A 26,839-nucleotide genomic window follows, 5' to 3' on the forward strand; every position below is an offset into this window, starting at 1 on the left:
GGTTGGCACTGTATTTCAATGTGTTAAAATATTCTTAATTCGATGACTTTGAATCTGGTCTTTATGATACTTTCGAAGAACATCTATTCCTCCTCTCCATCACCCACCTCTTCAAGTTCAGTACAAAACACAGGGAAACAAAAGTCTGGTTCCACTAAAAGAGATAAATCCCAACTGAAAAGATAAAATGAGTTTGGCACAATAAGTAGGTTAGTAAATTATTAGTTTTTACTATTCACCTGTTTTTAAGACAAGGTTATTGAAAACTAGTTCTATTTATCTCTCTATTATCACCGTTACACAAACAAGCTGTCGAGTTCAAGACTACTCAAAGTGCCTGGCTCTGTGAAATGATGAGTTCCTTGCCCTCAAAAAGCTGCAGAAGCAAAAAGCATCCAAATTGAAAAGGAAGAAGTAAAATTGTCAATCTCTGCAGATGACATGATATTAGATATAGAAAACCCTAAAGAATCCACCAAAAACTAATAGAATTAATAAAAGAACTCAGTAAAGTAGCAGGATACAGAGTTAATATATGGAAATCTGTCATATACCTATACACTAATAACAAACAATCAGGAGAAATTAAGAAAGTAATTCTATTTGTAATTGTATCAAAAAGAATAAAATACCTAGGAATAATTTAACCAAGGAGGTAGGAGACCTATACTTGGAAAACTGTAAGACATGGAAGGAAGAAACTGAAAAGGACACAAATCAATGAAAGGACATATTAGGCCAATAGACTGGAAGGATTAATATTGTTAAAATGACGATACTACCCAAAGCAATCCCTAACAAACTACGAACCATATTCTTCTCAGACCTAGAACAAATAATCCTAAAATTTATAAGGAAACACTAAAGACCATAAGTAGCCAAGCCAATCTTGAGAAAGAAGAACAAAGTTGGAGGTATCATGCTCCCTGGTTTCAAGCTATACTAGAAAGCTATAAAAATCAAAACAGTATGGTACTAGCACAAAAACAGACATGTAGATCAATGGAATAGAACAGAGAGCCCAGAAACAAACCCTCGTTTATATGGTCAACTAATCTATGACAAAGGAAGCAAGAATATACAATGGAGAAATGATAGTCTCTTCAACAAGTGGTGCTGGGAAAACTGAAGATAAATGCAAGAAAAATGAAACAAAACAACCCTCTTACACTATATAAAAAATAAATAAAAATTGATTAAAGACTTAAATGTAAGGCCTGAAACCATAAAAATCCTAGAAGAAAACATAGGTAGTTAATTTGACATCAGTCTGCATAATATCATTTTGGATCTGTCCCCTTGAGCAAGGGAAAACAAAAGCAAAAATAAACAAAGGGGGACTTCATCAAACTAAAAAGTTCTGCACAGTGGAAAAAACCCACCAACAAAACAAAAAGACAACCTACTGAATGGGAGAATATATTCACAAATAATAAGGGGTTGATATCCAAATATATAAGGTACTCATACAACTCAATAACAAAATAAATAAATAAATAATCTGATCAAAAAATGGGCAGAGGACATGAAAAAATATTTCTCCAAAGACGACACAGATGGCTAACAGACACATGAAAAGATGCTCAACATCACTAATCATCCAGAAAATGCAAATCAAAATTGCAAAGAGATAACAACACCTTACCCCAGTCAGAATGGCTATTATCAAAAAGTCAACACCACGTGCTGGCAAGGATGTGGAGAAAAGGGAGCCCTCGTGCACTGCTGGTACAACTGCAATTTGGTGCAGCCACTTTGGAAACAGTATGGAGAGTCCTCAAAATACTGAAAACAGACCTAATATACAACCCAGCAATTCCACTTCTGGGTATTTATAAAAAAGAAGAAGAAAAATCAAAACACTAATTCTAAAAGATATATGCACCTCTATGTTCACTGCAACATTATTTATAACAGCCAAGATATGAAACCAGCTTAGGTGTCCATCAATAGATGAACCAATAAAGAAGATGTGGTATATAAATATATACAATGGAATATTAAGCAACAATTAAAAAGAATAAAATCTTACCATTTGAGACAATGTGGATAGACCTAGAGGGTATCGTGCTAACTGAAATAAGTCAGACAGAGAAAGACAAATACTATAGAGTGTCACTTACATGTGGACTCTAAAGTGAAACAAAGCAAAACAAATGAACAAACAAAACAAAAACAGGCTCATAGATACAGAGGCCAAAAGGATAGTTGCCAGAGGGGAGGGGTGCTGGGGAGGGTGGGTGTAAAGGGGGAGGGGAACATAGTCAATAATATTGTAATAAGTTTGCACAGTGACAGATGATTACTGGAATTAGTGGGGTGATCACATTTAGCCCTGAAAGTTCCTCCTGCAGAGAAAGCAGAACCCGAGAAAAATGCTACATTTTATAACCAAGAGATCATCAGCTTTACACTTCAGAGGAGAGTGATGGGTTTGAGGAGGCCTGTGTTGGTGACCAGGACACTACTGCTAAGGACGCCAGGGAAACCACCAAGCCAACTGTGTGCCCCGGCCCACAGGTCAGTAGAAAAGGTTTAATTTTAAGTTAGTTTGCATTAATTGCGCCTTTATTATTTTGCTGTACAAATATAAAATGGCACATAATTAAATTTTACTGCTTGAACACAGATGTATATAGCAGTTAAGAATTTTTAGGAAGAAAACATTTAATGTAAAGACTCTTAATTTCTTTGTGGGTTTTGAATTGTGTGTGACCCAGTGATTTGTAAAAAAACATAAGCATAAGGTTATTTCCCACTGTGGTGTTAATAAAACTTAGCATTATTAAACAATTTCCTGCTCTCATATCATGTATTGGGTATATAAAAATAATATAAATGGAGCCACTTTAAAATGAAGTCTGAGCTGCCATCCCAGGGGCCTGCTCAACTTATGCCTCAAGCTTTTGAAATGTTAAAACAGAGTGAACCACCTTTGTACTGGGCCTAAAGCAACATTGTGTCTTGAACAACTGTTTGCAAAGATAACAAGGAAGCAGATATGACTACAAGACTGAAAATTAAAAACATTCTTCAGAATTAACATCACTATGTCAGCTTATCTGCATCTATATGAAAGGCCTTCCTTCTCTGATTTAACTGTTTCCCTTTCCTTTTTCCTCAAATGCCCCTTGCCTTTGCCTCCTACTCCTAACATTATGTGGGCTTCTGACCGAATCAGAGCTTCCTGAACAGCTATTTTTTATCTCAAATAAATGTTTTTTGCCTCTACTTTGGCCTTTCATTTTTAGATCAACAGGTAACTAAGGTGAAAAAAACACATTTTCTTTTAGTAAAGCTTCACTAAAAGTTACCACTTTATCATTCTTTGATAACTAAATGAATAGAATCATTAAATAAAAATGAATGAGGGAGTGAATGTTTACAAAGGCCATTCTTTGTTTGAGGACAGATACCCATTCTCACCGGTCTAAGGACAATGACAAGGCATTTTCACTGCTTCATCCCTACCATTTGGCACTCTGCCTGGCATACAGTATGTGTGCAACAAACACATGTGGAATGAATGAGTGTTCATAGTCACACTTAGAAGTGTATATATAACGCTTGAAAACAAGATACAGTGGTGTGCTTCCCATATATCTAAAACTATTTACCAAGATGTACATTACTGTGTCTCATAATTATGAGATTACTAAAACTAATTTTACTTGGCAAATACTCAAGAAATCAAATCTAGAAAATGTCTCAAGACTACAAATAAACAAAAATTGGAAATAGCTCGCTAAAGTGCAATTATCTAGGCACTCTACTACAAAAACAAAACAAAATATAAATCTGGGCGACAGTTAATCAAGTAAATCAATTTCTTAGGAGGGTTAATGATTACTCAATCTAGTTCAAAGGTCTGGTGGGTTTAGCTGGGAATTTAAGTCACATTATCTTAAGAAGCCAACTGAACAGATACCATTTAGTCTGTGTGCAATTCTGTAGAGAACTCCCAGTGGCTGGCACTCAGTCTCACAGAGAACCAGTGAAGATCCTTCCTCGCGGAGCTTGTAAAGGAGCTTCTCTGACCTAATTCTCTCTCAACTAGGTCTCAGCCCTCATTTCTTCATACATCTTTTCTCACCAAATCTTTTTCTGAAAAACTCAATCCTTACTTACACTGGATGTAAATAAAGTTGTACAATTCTAAAACCTAAAGGGTGCACAGGTATGTAGACTCTTCTTTACAAATTGAGAAAACTGGTGCCCAGATGGGTAAGGGGACCAGCCCCAAAACATCCAGTTACTGACATGTTTGGACTAGAATGCAAGTCAGCAGATTCCTGGTTCCAGGTTCTTTCACTAAATCCCTATGGGAAAAAAGTTGCAGTTTATCTCAGGAAGTCTCTGCGAACCTAACCTTTCTTTCTCTCCTCCTTCATAGCAAAATTGCTTAATTCTATGGTTATTTTTGTTGTTATTGTTTTTATTTTAATTCTACTCTTCTGAGACAGGATAGTAAAAAGTTAGGAAAATTCCTTCACAAGTGCAATGTGGGAAACAGACAAAATAATTAAATAAGGCCAAACAATTTGAGCAATTTCCAGCCAGCTAGTGAAGCACAAGGTCTTATCTTCCCCAAACAAGGACACTTGGGAGCAAATGGTTTACACATTCCAGACTACATGGAGGAAGACCGGCCTTGGTCCCAGTCCTCTTCAATGACATTCTTTAAAGATGAAACTGACCACAGAATGACCCTGACCCTTCTATACACTCATCTTGATAAATCAACATATTGAAGGACACACCTGGAAAACTAATGAATATTCTCTAAGACCCTCACCTGAAACCTTCCCTAGGATTCCCACTGCCAGGAGAGAGAGAAAAGCCTCAAGACCAAGGACCCAGTGTGAGCTCTCTGGAACATGCCCATGCCTTTTCTTGGGCATGAATTTTTTACTTTCTTTCTCCTAAAGTCTACGGATCCCCATAAGACTTGCAACCAGGGTAGCAGTGGGCAGCGGCAGCTTGTCCTGGGCTAACCCCCTCAACCCGTCTCCAAGGCCCCTTTTTTCTCTGACTTTCCAGTGAGCTAACAGCAGCCCCACCCTAACTCACTTCTGCCACTGTGACTTTTACTCCTCAGCTAGTTCATGCAGCCCTGCCACGGCTCACTCCTTTCCTATAAGGTCTCTAGAGAGCCAAAGCAGCCCCGCCTAGGCGCTCTTCTGTTACTTCTACCCTACGCCCTTCTTTGCTCCACTGTCCCCAGCTTTAAAAAAGTACTCTCAAAATCACCCAGACTCATATTGTGATATTCTCCTGCACAAAGTCAAGAACCCACCTACCACAGGCCAGCTTGGGGCAGACCTGCTTTGGCCCAGTCCCCATCCCATCACGTAACACTTCCACTTCACTACTCCATCTGCCTCCCAAACCTACAGCTAGAACATCCGTGTTTCAAGCAGCATTGTTCTAAAACCTCACTACCTGCTGACCTGACCCCTGTGCTCTCTTTGACATCTCTGGCGTTTTAGATTTTGTTGCCCTTTTTACATACTTAGAATATTATAATGTTAGAGCTGGAAGGAAAACTACAAAGCAGCTTTTCCCAAACTGTGTTCCATGGAACAGCAATTTGAGGAGATAATTTTGCACAGAGAACAGAGAGAAAGGCTCTGTGATCCTGTGATTAACTAAATTTGGAAAATACTGCCTATCAATTCTCCCAGAGACTCACATCAGCTTTTTAAAGACACTGACAAGTCCCAGTAGTAGAACAGAAATTTATTTTACTCTGCTTAGTCTTTAATTTTTCACACCTATTAAATTCCCTTAAAACTGGTTTGGGAAGACAGTGCCTAGTCCAACTCTCTTCTTCTACAAATCAAAACTGAAACTGCATTTGAATGACTTGCCAAGGTCCTGCTCTATTTTGGGAGCCACAGATGGAGCTCCAATCCTGCTCTGAACTTCAGGCCAGGGCCTACACTCTAAGGATTATTCCTCCTCTGCTAGATCCGATGCTTCCAGGTCGTCAGCACACCCAATATCCAACCCTTTGCCTCGAGCTGGACTACAAATGTTCCCACAGTGTACGCCTAAGGGAAAGGGGAGAAGAGAAGATGCTTGATTTTACTATGTCAACTTGATCTTACATCCAATCAGGACATAGGACTACGCTAGATTTCCTCTGTTACACAACTACTACGTAACACTAAACACTGGGCATGGGCATGGAAAACCATCCTAAGGTTCATTCTCAGGGGTTCCAGGGAACTAGAGGAACCAGCTCAGAGCAACGTGTACTGGAAAGGATTTGAGGGTGAGACTGTTCAGACAAGGGCTATAGTCTTTAGGGCAAAGGGCTGGGTGAGCCTAGGCTCCTCCAAAAATTTGATGGTATAAGCCAAACTGCCCTTCCATCTTTTTCATGCTTCCTTTGAATTGTTCTCCACGTTTTCCCAGGTGATTCTAGAGATCCTACTATGCCAAGAATCAGCCTCCTTTCCATTTTTTCCTGGGGGAGGGAAAGCTAGATAGAGGTGACACAAAGAGCTTTAAGACAGTGGAAATCACAATTTGCATAGAGGTGGGCCAGTGTTTACACGAACTGCCTGCTGTCTTTCTGTTTGGGGATTTCCAGAATAATTGTGAAGTGAATGGACAATGACAGTGAGAACTAAAGAATGGATGTCAGATGGTTTCATTAGAGTGGTAGCCCATACTCTTCGAAAGAGCTCTTTTATCCAACAAAACAGACCTGCTCACAGTTCCTAAGCATGCTCATTCCTACCAGTTTGCTTTTGTGCATATTTTATATTATTTCCTTCCCTACCACACAGATCTCCCTTTCCCTAGCCTCCCTGCAATGCTATTCTGCCCCACTCTTTAAGCTACAGCTCAGATCTTAACCCTCCCAAGGCTGTTCCAGCTTGGTTCTCACCTTCTCTAAGCTCCCAGCCACTGTTAGCTATACTGCCCATTGTGAAAACCACCCATGTACTTACTGCGTCCTGACATCCCTAGGCTTATGCTCCTGTATTACTTTACCTACTGTGTAATTATGTCCTGTCTCTCCAAATAGAATCTGAACCCCTCAAGCATAGGAATCGTTTGGAACACTTGGGCAAAATAAAAGTTTTCAGTAAGTACTTGTTAATTAGGTGAAACATTAGATGAGTGTAGCTATAGAACACAGGTCATAAATTCATGTCTTCGGGGGCCAGGCTAAATGAATAAAACAGGTGTAATACATCAGGGAGTGGGGAGGCCTGTGGCAAACTGGAGAAACAATTTCCTGAATAATAAAGAAGCTGCTGCTTTCCCCGGGTGATGGCATGATGTGGAAATTCTGGCCCCATGCTGCCAGATGACCTGATTTTTTAAAGAGAAGCAGAAAACTCAGATTATAAAATGTTTAATATACGGTGTTGGCAAAAAATAATATCTACAGGTCAGTCTCTGGCTCTCACGCTGATTGTTTGAAAGTTAAATCACATTTTTTTTCATACAAACAATATGCATGACTGACAGTATTCTATCCCCAAACCTGGACAATAATAAATAAAACCAGGACATGACATCAGAATATGTGACTTTTGTTTGTTTTACATTTTGAATTATGATGATGCATAGAAACAGTTTAATTAGAGAGCAATGACAATGTCCATGGGGATTCTGGAGAACCTGAATGGGATTTACAGGTCCACCTGAGGACTGCAAAGGCTGATGCACTTGTTTCTTTTTAAAATTAGCTTTCCTTCAAAACACACAGATTTCCTTTTCCTTGATTTGAGTTCAGTCTTCTCGTCAGAGGTACTTACGACAATTTGGGAATCAAAAGAGAAATAGAGCACAGAGGTTAATTTTTCTGAGATTATTAACTTGGTTAGTGTTAGAAGAAAAGATTAAAGGGAAATATATTAAAGAGAATATAATATGATATATGATATAAGTATGAAAGAAAGTCCAGGCTGCCTACATGCTGTCTCCGTCTCCCCACCAAGGCTCCGAGGAAGTAGGCTATATATAGTTGGGTGTTGTAATAGTTGCCCAGTACTGGGTGAAGGGTCACTGGCCCTTCTCCTTGAGGTTGACATATGTGCTGAACACTTGGTGGTACCCACAGGTGCTGTGGACTTGCAGGGCCCTACCAACCCATGCAGAAGTAAAAGCTGACAGTTCTTACACTGACAACCAAAGCGACATTCAGAGCACTGACTCTTGCAAAGGAGGGAGAATCCAACTGGTTTCAGAGTTTGGTTCACTCCTTTGTGTACCCTTAATGGGGACAGATCCTCTTTCCCTGACGTTGAATTTGATTTCTGGAAGAGCCACAGTTCCTCTAGAGATAGAGGTGTATGATGAAGCTGAGGACTGTATTTTGTTCTAAACAAGGTGAAACTGATGTTCACCTGCACCTCATGAAGTGGTTTGGAATGAAATTTCTAAAAAAGATCTTAGACATGCTCTGAGTACTAGCAATGGCATCATAATTAGATTAAGCATAGAGGAAGATACTTGGAGGGATAGGCACTCTGCTAAAACCCCTATATTCCCCTTCACGGGTAGTGTAGCAGATTGGAAAGACCATGGGATTGAAACAAAAGACCAGGTTGAATCCTTTCTTAGCTGTTTATCAGCTGTAAAGTTTTGCAAAAATACTTAACCTCCCAAGGTTGTTTTTTTTGTGTTTTTTTAATGAAAGTTTCTTTAAGTGTAAGAACAGAGGATGAAAGCAGGAATCATTGAAGGAATGAACAAGAATTCTGATGACAACTGTTTTCAAAGAAACTACAATTAAACAAAGTATTGATTTAAACTATTAAATTAACAAGTTTTAAAAAACCAGTTATAATATTTTAGGCTGGAAGAGTATAGTACGATTGGCATTCACTCACATTACTGTCAACCATATTAATAAGAGAATAACTTGGAAATAAGGACCTGCAAAATTATTTATACAATGATCCAGTAGTTTTAGTTTTGGGGAATCTCTGGAGGAAAAATCTTAAACACACAAAAAAATTATATATACAAATATGTACACCGTAACATTATTTATAATAGCAAGTAACTAAATCATCTGTTTCTGGTAACAGAGGAATAGTTACATTAAAAATGGCACATGTTCCATTACAAAGAGAAGGGAACATGGAGCAGTAATAATGTGGTCCACCCTTCGGGTATAGTGTGCCAGGTACTTTTAGGAGCTGGGTCCACAGTGGTGAAGCCCACAGACATGCTTCCTCCCCTCACAGAGCTTCCAGCCTTGTAGAGGAGGCAGAATTACTCAGGGAGACAAGTTACTTAGAAGTAATTAAACAAACAGACAATTATGAATGGCAGCCTGTTCTATGGAGGGAAAGAACAGGGTGGAGTAAGAGAGGAAAACAGGTGAGAGGGGAACCAGGCTGGGTGGTTAAAACAAGAGGTCAGGTTCTCTAACCATAGACCCAACCCCTTTGACAAACATGCGAGGAACTTTTGACATTTACGTCACCACAGCTGCCAACCACTGCAGTGCTTGTTTCAACAAGGAGTGACTCTCTGAGACAGAGCACATGTGGCACAGCAAGGGAAGACTGACTCAAGTTTTTGTGTAAGACCCAAAGCTAATAAAACCAAACAACAGTAGAAAAACAAATCGTTTTCAGTCAAATGACATATTTGGCCACCAAAATGTAAATACCACTCTATGGGTTTATAAAAGAGAGTATTTTTAATAAGAAGGTTAAAACTTAATTTGTCAAGTAGTACTAATTTTTGAAATATCATACAATGGTTGTGGGCTTTCATAATCCTACTATTAGCTTAAAGTTACCATAATTAAAATGGTGAAATATATCTTAACAACACAAGACTGGGATTAGCCCTACCCATAGATCAGTTATGTAAAGATCCCCTTCAAACTTTTATTTTCTACCTGTCAGAAACTCAATAGAAGTGGTTCCCTGGATGGGACACGTTCTCCCACCTCACAATTTTGCACCTGCTGTTTTCCCTTCCTGGGAAGTCCTTCCTTCCCTGCCAATCTGTTGTGCTCTTCTCACCGCCCTTTCAGAGTCAGGTCAGCCAGCACTTCTCCAGGTTCCTCGGCCTGAGTTCCCCAGACTTACAGAGGCCGCCTGGGTTGGGCTCCCACAGTGCCCACTACAGACCACAAACTGCAACACTCAGCAAGTTTTGTTGGAACTGTCTACTTGGATTTTCCAAACTAGAATATGAGCACTTCAAGGTCTCTGCAGAGTCTGGCACGTTCCAGGTGACCAATAAATGTCTGCCGGTATTTTAGAGAATGAATAATGCATGATTTCCCTCCATGAACAGAAACAGGAAGCACAACAGCACACATTTAAGCTTAACTTCAATGTTCACAAAATGACCCTAAGTAAACCTGGCTCTCCCACATGCACATAAAACCACAGGAACCAATCTTTATTGCAACAACTTTAAGGATCATTGGCATATAGAACTTTAAAATGCTATCCATGGTTGTCTGCCTCTAAAACCTGAAAATGGGGGAAAAATGGGTTTGGCATGGAGTGAGGGAAAGAATGGCATAAAGACATAAAGACATTTAACCATGACAACACCCAAAAGAAAGTCCAATTTTTTAAGTAGTTAAAATTCTATGATTTTCTAAAAAATAATATTTTATGGAATAAAGAAAATCATGTTAATGTTTTTAGAATAACTGAAAATCACTTCTGCCCTAGCCAATTTGGCTCAGTGGTTAGAGCGTCAGCCCACAGACGGAAGGGTCCCGGATTCGATTCTGGCCAAGGGCATGCATCTCGGTTGCAGGCTCGATCCCCAGCCCCAGTCCGGGACTGTGCGGAGGCAACCAATTGATGTGTCTCTCTCACATCAATGTTTTTCTCTCTCTCTCTCTTCCACTCTCTCTGAAAAGCAATGGAAAAAATATCCTCGGGTGATGATAAAAAAAAGAAAATCACTTCTAAACAGTTTCTTGAAGTTGCAGAATTATGCAATTTTAATATGAGGAAATAAGACTGACAAGTTATTGGCTTTGTTTAGTAGGAGCTTCTGTGGCTGCTAAGACCCAAATCTGGCACGTGGTATGTCCTGTAAAATAGTGGTTCACTGTCCTTGATGGAAGTATAGCAGTGCATTTCAATGGTACACTGCTAACTATAGAACTAAAAGGCATCAGTCTACAACAGAGCAAGTTCAATAATTATTGATGTGAACCTCATTTCCAGGCACATAGGAAAAGCTACATAGCCTGTTAAGAGTCCAGATTTTAAAATGTATTTCCATATAAATGAACCAACCAATATACATTTAGTTGTTTGGGGAAGGGGAGTCTTTACTTTTCATTCTCCTTGTTGTTGTTTTTAATTTATTTTAATTATTTAGGCTACAAGTTGAGATGCTATACAGTGTGTATATCAGTATAGTCAGTAGTATAGTATATAGTATATCAGTAACCTCCATCTTAGGTTTTAGTTACAAGCTACAAAGTATACTTTGGCTATTTCCTGTGAAAAATGAAGGCTCAATATCCACATTTCATAAGTCAAAACATTATTTTTTTCAGGAATCCTTGAAATCCTTCCAACAAACAGGCTACAAGTGGAGATGCTGACGTGTAAAAGGGCCAGTTGCCTGTGAGTACACTTTATGCCTGATACCCTGAGGGGTCCGCCAGGGGGCAGAGGGCCCCTTCGCAACCTCATGTTTCTCAGTCTCTCAGGAGAACTGACCACCCCTTCTTCGTGGTGCTCTATGTTGGTTTCTTTGACACTATATTTTCCAAGTTTTCCTCTGCTCTCTGCCTGCTCTATCTCCTTTGTTGGCTCCACCTCTTCTCACAACTCTAAAACTTCTCTCTTCTCACTCAACACTGTTTCCTTAGGGGATTTCATGTCTTTATGGGATTTCAAATACCACTGACCTGCCAACAAATTTCTCATATGTCCTATACTTTCCTTTATATGATTACTTGTCACATATTTTTAGCATGGATTGTAGCTCCAGGAAGGCCAGGGGCTGGTATGTGTGTGTGTGTGAACTGCTAACACCCTAGTGGCTGGCACAGAATAATTGCTCAGTTAATAAATGACAGAGGTCATGGTAGTCAATTGAAGACACCTGCCTTTAATAACTTAGAAGGCACTGCCGTCTTTTCCATAGTTATAGACCAGATCTCTGGGCCCACAGGCAATCTTTGAGCAAATCCAAAGCCCTTTGTTGAGGAGAACAACCCTGCTTTGCAAGTGCTTCACTACCTTCACATTGTGGCAAGATGGCCACCACTGGAGCAGAAGTCAAATAAAGCACTTTATATAACAAAATGTCACGTCGCCAACTCTAAGCTCCAGTTAAAGTCTAAGGAACAGCATATTACTATTGGAGTATACCGCAGACAATTGCCAAAAATCAGATCTGAACTAAATGGATGTCTTATGTGCCAAGTACTACTCCAAGTGCTTTATTTATTAACTAATGTGTGATAATAATGACAAACAATAAAGCTTTATACACATTACTCACACAATCTTCAAATAACTTTATGGGCTAAGTATCGTGACCACTTATTAGATCAGGAAACAAACTCATAGGTGAAATACTCCTCAAGGTCACACAGCTGGCATAGCTCAGAGCCTGGATTTGAGCACAGGTCTCCTTGATCCCAAAATCCATGTACTTAAACACTATGAAAATGGTCCCCAAATTTTGGTAAATATATCATCAGTACCATGAACTTTTTGTTTGTTTTTTGTTTTTGTTTTTAATTTATCTTTATTGCTGAAAGTATTACAAATGTCCCCTCTTTTCCCCCCATTGATCCCCTCCACCCTGCAACCCCCCTTCAAGCCTTCACCATACTATTGTCTGTATCCATGGGTTATTCATTTATGCATTTAAGTTCTTAGGTTATTCTCTCCTCCCCCACCCCACCCCTGCCTTCCCTCTGAGATTTGTCAGTCTGTTCTATGCTTCTGTCTCTGGATCTATTTTGTAAAATAGAGATCTATAGTCCATTACATTTGGGACTCACTATATATTCTCTCTTTAAGACTCAAAATACATGTTAGAATGATAGGACTTCTGAAACATTTTACAGTTTAAAAAGAAATCCTGACTAACACTGTTTAACTCAGCATTTCCAAGTCTTATTTAACCAGGGAATCCTTGTAGATGTGTAATATACATTAAAATCTTCCAGAACTAAAATTTGTAAATGCATAACACACTCCTTTCCTACGTGATGCTTTCTTTGTGGATCACACAACTAGGACAAATGATTTCAGAGTGGAGGGGGTTGAGTGGGAAGGGGAGGAGGGGAGGCTGAACAATCCAAAGAGGAAGCCGTAGAATATAGTTCAAAAGGCACTGGAGTCCAGCAGACTGGTTTACAGCCAGCCTCACTAGGCAGTCATGTGTCTGTGAACCAGTTACTTAACCTTGTGGGCTTCTATTTCCTTTCCTGTTAAATGAGGACACTAATGACTATTTCACAAGGTGGTTACATATATTACTCAGTAAATAGATCCATTATTTTCTGCCGGAAATCTTATTGTATTAAAAGAAGTAATCTTCTAAAAGCAGAGGATTGACTTGCCTCACTAAGAAAGTCAGGGAGGCAGGGACTATTGCTACTCTGGACTTGTGTCTTGCTAACAAGGAAGAACTGTGTCATGAAATGGAAATGACTGAAACCTTGGGACAGAGTGGCCTTACCTTGAACAGATGCATAAACTAAGAAGAGTGAGATAAACATCTTGCACTTTAGAAAAGTAAACTTCAGAACAAAGAAAAGGTAACTCGAGTCCCAGGGCAGGGTCATTATTATGGGATAGGCGGCACCGAGGAGGATCGGGTCAAATAAATTTCTTATGGGGCATTCATCAATTATCCATTCAAAAGGAAAAGGGACAGGCAGAATGATGTGAAGTGAATGTGGGAATTCGTCAGCAATCTTTTAAGGAGATGGCCTGTAACTGTAACTAACATTTAGCTAGAATAGGCATACAATTCATTACAAATTTGAAAAAAAGCATAATCTGCAAAAAATATTATGAAGAAGTCAGAAACCCAGAAAAGAGCGAGGCTTGCGACAAAAGTTGCAAAGGACAACAAAAAGCCAGTTTTCTGTAAGTTCAGAGTCAGAGCACATGAAGCGCTAGTTGTGCCCCTCAGGGCCCATGGAGCAGCACAGAAGACTGAAGGAAAGCGGAACCAGGAATTCCTGTATTCTCTATGGGGAAAGACCTTCAAAACAAAACAAACAATAAACACCTAAAACAGTAAGAGGGAAATGACGTCATAATAGGTGAGAAAGCTTATGATCCGGTGGGGAGTCTGTACATATCAACAGAAGGAAAGAAACACACCAGGGCCATAAAAGAAGAACAAAATGCTAGCAGAGTGTCAAGGTGAGAGAAAAAAGCTGACTGGGGAAAAAGGGGAAGTTTCCAGAAGAGATGGTTTTTGAGGAGGTGTTGAAAGATGCGGGAGCTGTTGCCCAAAGTAAGAGAGAGGGAGGGCACGTGAGGCAGAGAGGACAACGGGAGGAAGGGTGTCAGATAACAAGCATGTAAACCACAATGGGAACACTGAGGCCACACTCAGCAGAGTGGTACTTCCAGGCTGTAGCAGGCCCTAAATGCCAGCTAAGGAATTCAGTCCTTTTATTCTGCCACTTATCCTAGGGGACAGGAAGCCAGGGGGTAAGGGGGGTGGGCGCCGGAAGGTTAGCAGTGAGATTTGAGTAGAACTGGGAGCACAAGGGTCATGCTTCAACTTCAACTTGATGCGCCGAATGTTTGCAAGTGAAATAAATGTAGGCCAAGCATCTGTCCAGATCTGTCTAGGTATAATTCTGGTTTAAAACAGTTGTATTGCTAAGGTTATTAATAGCAGCCCCTGTGACTCTCAAAAATGTCTTGGTTTGGACATTGAATTATATGGCTACCTAGGTATAGGTAATCTGGGGACTATCAATCTACATTTAATAGCATTAATAATAAACTATAGAGTGGAGAGATTCCTACCAGGTACGTTACAAATGATTTACAGGTGGACCACAAGATACTGGTTTAGGTGTTTTATGGAAGTAAATACCTAAAACCATGTTTTATAACTATTCAAAACTTATCACAGTTGACATCCTATTGGAGAAGCACTGTATAAATTTTCTTTATAAATCTAGTGAATTCTGTCATTCAAATCCACATAGATTCCGGTCCCCCCCTCCCCCATATTTCCTTCAGTTTCCCCTGGCATACTTTAAAAATATAATCAAGTCTATGGCATGAAAAAAGATTGGGAAACACTAGTGTAGGTTAATTTCACTGTGGACTGTGGGGGCTCTAAAAAGTCAGGATACAGTGTACTGGTGACAAAGTAACCAAGAGCATTCCCACACGCACAGCCACGGCTATGAGGGGCCTGTCAGAGACAGAATCAGGGACAAAATGGAGCAGATCCATCCTAGAGGACTTTGTTTTCAGGTAGGCCTGGCCCAACAGTAAGAGGTGAAACTAGGAGTCCAGGGACTTTGATTCCAGTCCCTATCTTGCCAGTATAACCAATCATGTAATCCTAGGAGTGTCACTAACCCTTTCTGAACCTGAATTTCCTCACTTGACAAATGGACATAACTAATGCCAGCCAATTATTTATTATAAAAATAAAATGAGATGATGTAAGTGAAACCCTTTGCAAAAACCTAGTTCTATATAAATGTAAGTTATAATATAAAATTAGGTTCTTTAGGGTCCCATTTCTCTTAGGGCTAGCCTCCTTTCCCTGTCACCACTGCTGTCCCCCTGGGGTATCTATGGTAGGATCCCCCCAATCCTACTCTCAACTCCATACACATTCATTCCCACTACTTGCATCACTACCCATTCACTGACCACTCCCAAATCCATAAATGCAGGCCACCTCTCTGCTCTTCTGAGCTCTGGTCTTGTATAAATGCAAGCTATTTATGAACAGCTATGCTTGAACTAGTCCCATGGACACTTCAAAACAAGATCCAGAATGCTAATATCTTCCCTCTCAGGTCTGCTCCTTTGCCTAAATCCGGGTCATCACCACCATTTACCTAGAGCCTGTGCCAGGAGTCATCTTTGACTCCTTTCTTCCTTCACTCAGACTATCACCTCCATCAGCAACCTTCACTCCAAACCAGTCCTACTTTATTAGTTCATGTTTTCACCTTTCACTTGGATTGTTTCCTAAGTAGTCTCTCACCTTCACTTGCTTTCTTAAACTCTAGTCTCTACACTGCCACTGAGAGAGACTATTCTAAAACACAGATTCCACCATGTGATTTCCCTACTACAAATCTTTCAGTGGCTCCTTTCTTGGTCCACAAAGCCCTTCATTATCTGACCGGTGCCTCCTTCCTCCTTCTTCTCTCTGACTTTTGGGCTCCATGCTCCAGCCAGTCTACTTTTGGTTCCTTAGCTGTATCACCCTCTCTCATTGGAAAGGCCCTACTGGTTGGAGTGCCTTTTTCACCCTTCTTTCTCCCCTCTCTTCTCTTCCCCCACCTTCTTCACTCAGCGGGCTCCTAAGGAAAAGCATTCTAGTACAATGATTAAGCCCTGGAGTTCAGGCCTGAGGTGAATTGTGATTTCCCCTCTTATAAACTGTCACCTTGAACCAGTTCTTTGCATTTCAGTTTCCTCCTGTGTAAGATAAAGTAAACAAGAACACTCGCCTCTTCATTGTAAACCTCGATAGAGGCTTCAGTCCTCTGAGCTGGGGTTCCAAAGGCAGACAAAGGGGTCAGGTGAAACCACAGTAAATAGGTTGGTTTAGGTAATCCCTAAATTCCTTTCTGACCTAGAGATTCCAATGGCTGCTAAGCAGAAGCTCTATTCACTTCATGCTTTTACAAGTCTTTTCCAAGCCATATATTTCATTTTGATGTGCCAATAAACGAGAAAATAATCCAAAAACAAAAAACAAAAAACCACAAAAACCACCCGCCTCGTAGAATTATAACATGGACTAAATGACTTGCATGCAAAGCACATTAGCACAGTATCTGGCACAGAGTAAATGCTCACTACATGCCTAATAGTGTTAGCTACTTTTATCATAAACATTAACCTTGATAACTCAGATTAGATGTCAACGTGAAAGGGAAACTCCCCAATGCCCAGGTCTACATTAGATGTCTTTTTTAAGGCTCTTGTAGCAACCCATAAATATCTGTATCATAACTCTCCTTCTGTCACTCTAGTTCCCACTCTCTAACTGTCAATAGATTTATCTCCCTTTCACTCGACTGTAAGCTTCTCAAGATTAGGTAGATGTCTTTTTCATTTTCATCTGCCACTTCCTAGCACTGGTGTTCAGTTAATATTCATTGAGTAAGTGATGACTTCTAAATGCTAGGATTTTAATTTTATTTTAGAAACACTGAAAGATAAAATGAAGGAGAAAATAAGTGGTAGACAGTTCCCACATAGTTTCATTTGGCAGTAAAAGTAAATATTACTCACTATTTTAAGAGAAGTAATTGTGCACTGAGAGAACATTTAAGGATGATTACTGCACTTTCACATCTCACAGAAAATGTCATAGATCAAGATCAAACCACATGTTAGAAGAAGAATGTGCCATTAAAATCAATAATGATGGCACTTCTGTGAGCGGGGCTATATTTGCAGAGTTCTAAGAAAAATAAAAAGAAAAATTATAAATTAGGCATAGTCTAACACACCTGATAGCTGAATCAATCTAACCTTAATGTTCAGGTGGATTAAGAGGTGCTGACCTGTCAACTCAGATTGCTGACCTATCAGAACTAACACTGAATAAATATTGCCCCAAAGCTATTCTTAAAGCCTCTCTACAACCAGGCATTTAAAGAAAAATCCCACCAAATCATCTAGAAACTTTTGTGGATGGTGAAATCTCTAACTTACATGAAGAATTATTATCATGGCAAGTCTAGGTGGTAGACAAACTTGTTATTTACTGTGGTTTTCAGGTTACATGTACCTTGTATTAGTAAACATCCCATTCATACATGGTTATGAAAAAGCTTAGCAAGTTGGAGCTCTGCATGGCTCCAGCTGAGCAGTCATTTAAACCACACCTACATAGCCCAAGGGCACATCATACACAGAAAATTCAGGTATGATCACTTTTTTTTTTTAAATCTTCACCTGAGGATATTTTTTCCATTGCTTTTCAGAGAGAGTGGGAGAGAGATAGAAAGAGGAACACCGATGTGAGAGAGACACACTGACTGGCTGCCTCCCGACTGGGGCTGGGGATGGAGCCTGCAACCGAGGTACGTGCCCTTGGCCAAAATCAAACCCAGGACGCTTTAGTCTGCAGGCTGAGGCTCTAGCCACTAAGCCAAACCGGCTGGGGCCAGGTAAGATCACTTTAAATTTCAACAAGTTTGGGGACATTTTACAGGATGAAAAACAACTTGCTCAACTAGTCCAAAAGCACTGTCGTCCATAAGAAGTAGGAATCAGTAGGAATGCCAAATTCAACATCCTCTCTTTTACATATGCAATCAAAAGGAACATAGTATAAGAACTAGTAAGCTAGGAAGTGAACAAGATAAGTCAAGCTCTTACTCTGAACTCCCTTCAGATGCCACTATTAACTTGATCCACCATCTTATCACCTCTCTATACTGTATATAACCTTACTGTCCTATGAGTTTCTGTAACTGTGCCTCTTCTGTAACACCTGTCAGCTCCTACCTTTTTAACAGCTGTATATAAACAAGGCTTCTCCAGTCTACTAGGCTCTAGTTTCTGTTAGGTCATTTTAGCATCTTCCTAAAACCCCGTACAGTAGGCCTTTCAACCTGTGTTACAGCTCAGTGACTGAACATGAAGCATCTCCTGGGATAGCTGTGCCTTTCAAAAGACACCTGCTGTTCTTCATAGAACAATTACTAAAAAATTATTCACATTGATACTCACAGGCATATCAATTCCACTTTAGAAGTAGGAAACCTACAACAAAAACTTATTACAAAAAAGGTTTTAAAGTTATTTCTTATTATTATATGTTCACTGTAGAAAAACTAGAATATACAGATTTGAAAATTGAAGATACAACCTTATACCCTCCCCAAATCCCTATATTTTAAATTATATCCTTCTGCTCTTTCTATACCTATATATGTAGATATAGATAACTATATGTTTTAAAAGACATTTTAAATGGGATAATGGATATATATGCTGTTTTGTAGCATTTCCCCACTTAATGTACAGTATGAATCTTTCGTAGGCCACCAACCATTGTTTTACAAGCTAATTTTTTGACTGCATAGTATTCCAAAACGTAGGTTTACCACAATTTACTTAATCTCTTTTGTTCTTAAATTTTCATTCTTTTAAATAATGTTACAGAAAAAAGGAATAGGCCCTGGCTGAGTAGTTCAGTTAGTTAGAGTATTGTCCCGATACACCAACATTGCAGGTTTAATCCTGGTCAGGGCATGTACAAGAATCAACCAATAAATGAATGAGTGGAACAACATATCGATGTTTCTCAACCTCTCCTCTTGCTAAAAAAAAATGTAAAAAGGAATAAAAGATAAAAAAGGTTGCTGAGTAGTCCCCCATATTTCTCATGAATAGCAGTGCTCTGGGACTAGTTGTACATTTCTGGGTATCTTCACCTGTCCTGGGATCACCATTTTTTAAACGGCTTGCATAGCAGTTTGAAATCAGTACCAGAACCTCCTCAAACTCCATTCTTTTGTCCCTCTAGTTTTCCGTGACCCAATCTTTACCTACCCTCTCTGTCTACTGCCTTCCCAGACTGCCTTTTGTTTGTGCTTTTCCACTACTCAAGTCTTATGATGGCTCTGCTATAACACTGAAATTTGCCTAGCTAGTATTTTATCCCCTTGGACTCTTAGAGCGAAAGTATCAACCAACTAATCTGATAAACTAATCCATGCTAATATGAGGGGCTCATTCTCAGCAACATATGTGCAACATAACTTAAGCAGTTTAAGGAAAATATATTATCTACATCTACAATGCATTTTATTTATCTTAAAGCACAGTGCTTCTCAAATTTTGCTGTACACTGAAATCACCTGGGGAGCTTTTAAAAACACTGATGCCTGGGTCTTACCTCCCAGGAATTCTAAATAAAGTTGGTATAGGGTGTGACTTGGGCATCAGAATTTTTTAAAGCTCCCTAGATGATTCTAATGTAGCATCTGTGTTTGAGATGATATATCACGTAGTTTCTTCTTAGATAATATTGGAGGACTCCAAGGAAGAAAAGTAGAATAAGTGAAATTCTTCTGCACAAACAAAGGAGATAAGAGAGGTTGGAAGGGTGAAGCATTTGCAAACAACAATAGAATAAAATTAGCATTCATGCTTCCTGATGCAAGGCACGAGTCTGCTGTGTTCGGAAGTAGACCAAGCTTCACTTCTGAAGTAGCTTCAGTTGCTTTTATATAGAACCAGTAATCTCTAAAATTATTTGGGTAACAAACTTTATGCCATGAAATTTAGCGGTAGCTCTCCAGGTTTCGACTGCTTCTGATTTACATTTATTTCACTGTTTCAACAGCTGGGCAATCCCACGGATTGGGAAACCTCCACAATCCCTAGCGGACCTGTGGGGCAATTCTTAAAAGAATAACTGCAAGTCCCAGGCATTTAAGTACATTACTAAACCTCACAGCAACCCTATTTTACAGGGAAAACTCAGGATCACAGTGGGTTAGGAAATTGCCTGGCCTCGCAATCAGTAAGTGGCCTGACTGGGATGTGATTAGGCAAGGCATGGCTCTAACAGTCATGCTCTTATCCAATTACAATGTGTCGAGCCACATTGTCTTTTCCCCAGGACAATTTGAAGCAACATTGGTAAATTGCTTTACTGGGCAGAAGAGGTTTCCAGGTGGTCCGAGTGATTTTTCTGATATTTCACAATTCCAAAGACAAGTCATGAGAGTCACTTCTGTGCAAAGCCACTCCCAAGCTACGGTGCTAGGTGAGGATCCTTTGCGGCCTCATCTATCTCTGTGACCTGGCAGTCCATGTTATCATTCCCAAACACCAGCTGGGGGCACATTCTGTAAAGGGTTGGAAGGCCTTGCCTTTAATGGGTTGGCGGCCTAGTTGGGGAAAAAAGACTTTTCTTCCAACCTGGCTTTTCCCAGATTACTTATGATGGGGAACACTTTGGTGACCTGAAAACTAAAAATAATCTCTGTGGCAAGCACAGAAGTTTTTTTTTCTTTTTTCCTCTGTTTTTCTAATTCTTATTAGTCGCTATTCTTTTTATGTACTACCTACAATTTACAAAAGGCTATTTAACCCACCCCAGGTATCTACCATTATACCCTAGAATCCTTGAAGGATGTTACTCCCAAATTATCTAATTTCTGAAGGAAAAGAGGGATTGCAGGGCTTCCTACATGAGGACTGCCTTCCATGAAATCAACACTAGAAGGGGGTGGTCATCCTTTTACCATGTTAATATTCCAGGGAGCAGGAGGAAAGGAAGAAGATCAGTAGCTTCACAGACACTTCCTAGGAGACAACAGGGGACTTGGGATAGGACGAAGCTTCAGAGACTACAGAATCCCACACACAGCGAGGATGGACAGGGAAAACGAACATCAACCCTCAGGAAAGGTCGTGATTTCCCCCCTCCCTTTCTCTAGTCATTCTTAGAAAAGAAAAAAAAAAGAGTTTACAAAAATAACCTGAGAGTAAAGCCTACGGTTGGGGGAAAAGAGGAAACTTGATTTTGGAGGAAGGTTAGGAGTTTAGAAGAGCAAGCAGCTCGGAAATACTGTTCAGTCACAGGGCTCAGCCTTGGCTGTAGATTGCAGTTTAGTGTTTCTGACACTAAAAATAAGGCCTCTTACCATAGAAAAAAGCAGAGACAGTAATATTTTCCTGTTTGGGGGGGGGAAGAAACACACACCCATGGTACAGTAGAGAGAACTGTTACCCTGCCGGGTAAGCCAGGGGATCCTGGCTCAGGCAGAGGTTACTCCTCCACAGCCAAGGACATCAAATAAAGCTGCAAGGCGGGCAGAGAACAAATGCACCCGGCGAACGGGCTCCCGCCAGCCCGGCTGCCCTTCTCCCTCGGGCTAGGCTGGTAAACGCGCTCGCGAGCCGGGGATCTGAGCGGCCCCTGAGGCGCTCGCAGGAGCCCCGACGGGCCCGCGGGGAGGGTCGGCTCCGCGGTCGGGACGCGGGGACACCGCTGCGCCCGCTCCTGCCTTCGAGGCGGCTGCACGGGTCGGAAGGCGACCCGGCTCTCCCGGGGCTGTCCCAAAAAACATGTAGCTCGCCGTCTGCCGGCCCCGGTCGGAGAACGAAAACGGGGAGAGGCGGCTTATAAAATGCTGAGAGATCGGTGTGTGTTTTTTCTGACTTTGCAAACCAAGAAAGAGGGGGCTGTTTAGGTCGGACGAAGGGTTGCACGGTTGTCAAATTCTAATCAAAAACTTCGCCTTTTGCGTCGCCAAGGCGGCCGAGGGGACAGAGCTAGGAGGCTGCCAGCCAGGCGGCGAATGCGACCCCCCGAAGACGCCGCACGGAGCCACCTTAAAAAGCAATCGCTCCGTTCCCCGCGTTAGACAAACAAGCGTCCTCGGGGGACGTGGTCCGGTAATTTTGCTCCCCCCCCTTCGAACAGGGCTTAAGAGGAGGGAGAGAAAAGCCAGCGCTGGGCTGCGGCTCACCGCTTGCTGCGCGCCCCGGAAAGTCGCGTCCAGCAGCATCAGCTTCCAGGGGTCGGACACGGAGCTGGGCAGCGGGATGTAGACGTAATAGGCGGCCAGCGCCACCAGGGCGGTGAGCACCACGCACGACGACCTCATCCTGCCCCCGGCCGGCCAGTCTGCGGCTTGACCCGGACGAGAGGGCGATCGCCGCCCCGAGCCCTCCAGCAAGTGGATGCGAAGGCCGGCGGCTCATTCCCTGGCTTCTTATATCCCCGGGAGCCAATCAGAGGCGGCGTCGGGAGGAAGTGCGAGCGCGGACGTGCGCCCCCGGCGGTGTCCTTGCGGAGCGCTGCACACGCTGCGGGCTGGAGGGAGCGCCCAGGCGGCTCCGGGGCGCGCAGCGGCCTCTGCAGGACGCGGGCCTGCATTGCGCGCCTGCGACCGAGGGCTCCCCGCGGACCGTCCGCAAATGGAAAGCTGCAATCTTTTGTTTGTGCAAAGCACGCGGGCCTGTCTGACTCAGACTGGGCATACGGAGAAAGGTAAAAATCCACTGTCTGGCAATGCAATGAAATTCTAGCTGACATATGGTGAAGGAAGATAATTACAAATTCTTGCAGTTCAAGCAATGACAAGCCAGTGACTATATCTAGCACCTAAGTCTTGGTTTCTAAATCCCAGTCTCCAATAAATGGAACTATGGCTCTGCCACAGCTACTTGGGGGGGAAAAGGCTGACTCCAGGACTGGGGCAGATAAAGTACAAGATTAGTCCTTTGTGCTAGAAGATAGAGAAGTGTTTAAAAAATGAAGGGGACTGGTCAAAAGGACTCAGGTAGCAGCTTTAAGGATCTCCCAAAGGTTAAAGCTGGAATAATTTTAGCATCAAAATGAATAATAATAGTGGATTATAAACCACTGAGTGAAAAGAAATATCCATGAGTCTATACTAATAAAAATGAAGGAAATGCCACCTGAAAGAACTCTTTCAGTAGGTCAATAGAAACCAAAACAGCACTTGAATCCAGACTTTCTGTTAAAGATAGGGGATGGGAGGTGAGTACAGAAACGGAAAGAGAACTTCTCTAGCAGAACTACAACCTGAGATCTAAAAGGAAAACATTTGGGAGAACTGTTTCCAGGAGATGGCAAGAGAAGAACTCCAAACTTATTGATTGAGGCCTTAAAACACCTGGTACATGTAATTTTGCACCTTAAAATAATAATCTAAATGGAATCTGGTCCAAAGAAGTGATCATAAATTGGGAACTGATAATGAGATGATTAGGTGGAGGTGTGTTAAAGTTAAAGGAAAAGTTGTATATAAGGGGCACGCTTTAATGGTATTTCAAGCATTCAAGTTTGAGATCATTGTTTTACATCTTTTTTTGTAGTTGCTAGTAACGCATATAACTCTAAACAAACAGAGATGCGTAAGTTTGTGGACAAATGCATGTGCGTAAAGTTAGAAGCTAATCTTTATGGGTGATGAGAGCTAGTCCCAGAGATAAAAACCAAGCTCACTAACATAACTTGCTTTGAGGAAATCTGTAAAAATAATTCCAAGTTTTACTGTGCTGCTAAGCAATTGGGACTGTGAAGAAAATAGAACAGGGTGGTGTGATACCCTGTGGCTGGTTGCTGCTTTAAACTGCGTGATGAGGGGAACTTTTTGAGGAGATGACATCTGAACTGAGATCTGAACGACTAAGGAGACAGCCTTGCTGGGATCTAGAGGTCAAAGGAACAAGAGCAGAGGCTCTAAATTGCTAAGGAGGTCAAGGAACAGAAAGGGTGCTAGTGAGGCAGGAGTAGTGTGCAAGGGGTGTTGGTACGAGCACAGTGAGAGAGTCAGAGGTAGTATGGGCGTCAGAGGGCAGATCACTTAGGACCAAGTAGGCCATGTTAAGGAGTCTGAACATGCTCGTGCAGTGAGAAGCAATTGGAGGCTTTACAGGTAGAAACAGGATCTGATCTGTATTTGAAAAGAAGCACTCCAGCTGCTGTATGAGAACAGGAGGCCTGTCAGACTTCTGCAGTAATTCAGATGAGAAATGATGGTGGCCTGGAGTGGAATAGAGAAAAGGGGCATATTTAGGATCTATTTTAGAGCTAGTAGAGATAGGATATACTCATAAATTGTAAAGGGTGATAAAAAGAAAAGTCAATAAAATGCTTTGCTTCGAAGGAAATAAGATGTAATTTGAGTCGAGCAATTAACATTTCCATTTATATAGAATTAAATTAGTTTTTATTAAAATCTCCTAGTTATACGATATAGCAATATCATTGCTTAACAAAATCTTTATTTTATTACTTGAAATAATTTAGTCAAAATGTCATCCAAAGACGAGCAGAACTTGCCTGGCAGGTGTGTCTCGGTTGGTTGTGTGTCGTCTCATGCACCAAGAGGTCACTTGTTCAACTTCCAGTCAGGGCACATGCTGGGGCTGCAGGCTCACTCCCCAGTACGGGGCATTGATGTTTCTCTCTCATCGCTGTTTCTATCTCTCCCTGTCCCTTCCTCTCTCTCTAAAATCAAGCAGCCTATCTTAACAGAAAAGTTGGCTGGGAGTCTATCATCAGCTATATGACCTTGGCGAAGTTATTAATCATTCTTGACGCTTAGATTCTTCATCTGTAAAGTAGTTTGGATCCAGTGTCCCTAAGAGTCCTTCTAGCTCCAAGAGCTACCAGTTACATGAGAATGCAAATACAGGCTAACCATATTTAAACAGGCACTTTTAATAAAGCTCTAAAAATGTACAAGAGCTCACATGAAAAAGTAATTTATGTTGGGGAAAACAAAGAATGATTAAAATATAGTATTAGCTTAATAGGTGACCGTATTCAAATCACAGAAATGCGTATTTGGCAAGAAATTCTATCCTCGGGAAGAAACGTGGAGCGTGATTAGACTATTCTAGACTCATTGGACTTAAGTTACTTTTCCTTTCCTTAGGCACAATGAATCTTTCAGCTTTTGCAATACTCACAACTAACTCATTAGAAATTGCTTTATAAATAGAGCCTTAATGAATAGAATTACAAGATCGATTCTATAATCAGTGGTGGAAACCTCAGCATCCAGAACATAAAGTTGTATTCTTTGTGCTGTTACGAATGAAGTAAGAAGAGCCATCACAGGCTAGTCTGAAAAACGTGTATATTGAGTTTTTTATTGTATCCAATGGCTTATGTTGATCAAATGAAGGTGTCACTGACTGTAGAAATCCTTTCATCATCTACGTCACAATGACCGCATCTCACTAGAGGTTTTCCCCTTATGTTTCACGCTGACTTTTTCACTTTTGTTGTGAAATATCGTCCTTTGCCAGCCTTTCCAAGTTCATGTGTTCTGTCCTTGTCAAAGCCTAAACAACTGATGAGAACCAAACCAACGATCTAATCAGAGTTTGTCCTGGGGACTCTTTGGCAGGCCAAGGACACATTTCCTACACATTCCGTGCTGAGCAAGGTGCCTCCTGACTTCTTAGGCTCACCTTCCATTTTAGCCAGGTCGCAGGTGACCAGAGCTGCCAGAATTTGTAGCAAGATGAAGAAACTCAATGTTAAAGATGTGTTGTTGTCAAAAATTGAGTGATTTACTGTCATTTTGCTTTTCTCTTACTAAACTTCATCCTACTTTGTTGATTGCTTTTTGAAAGATCTTGAAGTGATTTAAAATTCTTACTGCACCTGCTAAGAAGAAAGAGGTTTGTCTGTTTTACTCACTGCTGTATCCCTAGTGAGCCTGGCACATGGTAGGTGCTTAACAAGCATTTTAATGAATGACTATGATGAAGCATTGGTAAATTCACTCAATACTTTTTCAAATTTAATGAAAATGTCACTTATGCAAATTATTGGTAAGTATATTTGGAGAAATGATAGATTCAGAGAAAAAGATAAGGGAAAAATGAGGCAGAATAGGGGAAAAAACAGGAGATAAAAAGGGTGTGTTGGAGGGAAAACATAAAATAAAATTTTAAACTACTTGCCCAGAAATACTCATTTTATTTTATATTGTTTAAAGGGTGAATCATCTGGCTCTTCATATGCTTTATAGTGTTTGGGGCCTATGAAAGAAAACTTGTTGGACATTTGGTATTTCTGTGTCCTACTGAAATCTTTTGAAAAACTTTTTTTTTTTAATTTATTGATTTGAGAGAGAGAGAGAGAAGGGGGGAGAGAGAGAAGCATC

General features: G+C 40.9%; 1 protein-coding gene across 1 annotated transcript in view; it reads right to left on the bottom strand.

Annotated features, from left to right (window-relative positions):
* The window catches only part of NCEH1 (neutral cholesterol ester hydrolase 1), a 48,254-nt gene extending 25,340 nt beyond the window's left edge, over nucleotides 1-22,914 (bottom strand). Inside the window, exon 1 of the mRNA XM_081137938.1 lies at nucleotides 22,655-22,914. Coding sequence (XP_080994064.1) covers nucleotides 22,655-22,792 — 138 coding nt within the window. The 5' untranslated portion in view covers nucleotides 22,793-22,914. The remainder of the gene's footprint in view (nucleotides 1-22,654) is intronic.
* Nucleotides 22,915-26,839: the final 3,925 nt, after the last annotated feature.

This window comes from Miniopterus schreibersii (assembly GCF_964146895.1).
Source record: "Miniopterus schreibersii genome assembly, chromosome: 5".
In the NCBI taxonomy this organism is placed as follows: Eukaryota; Metazoa; Chordata; class Mammalia; order Chiroptera; family Miniopteridae; genus Miniopterus; species Miniopterus schreibersii.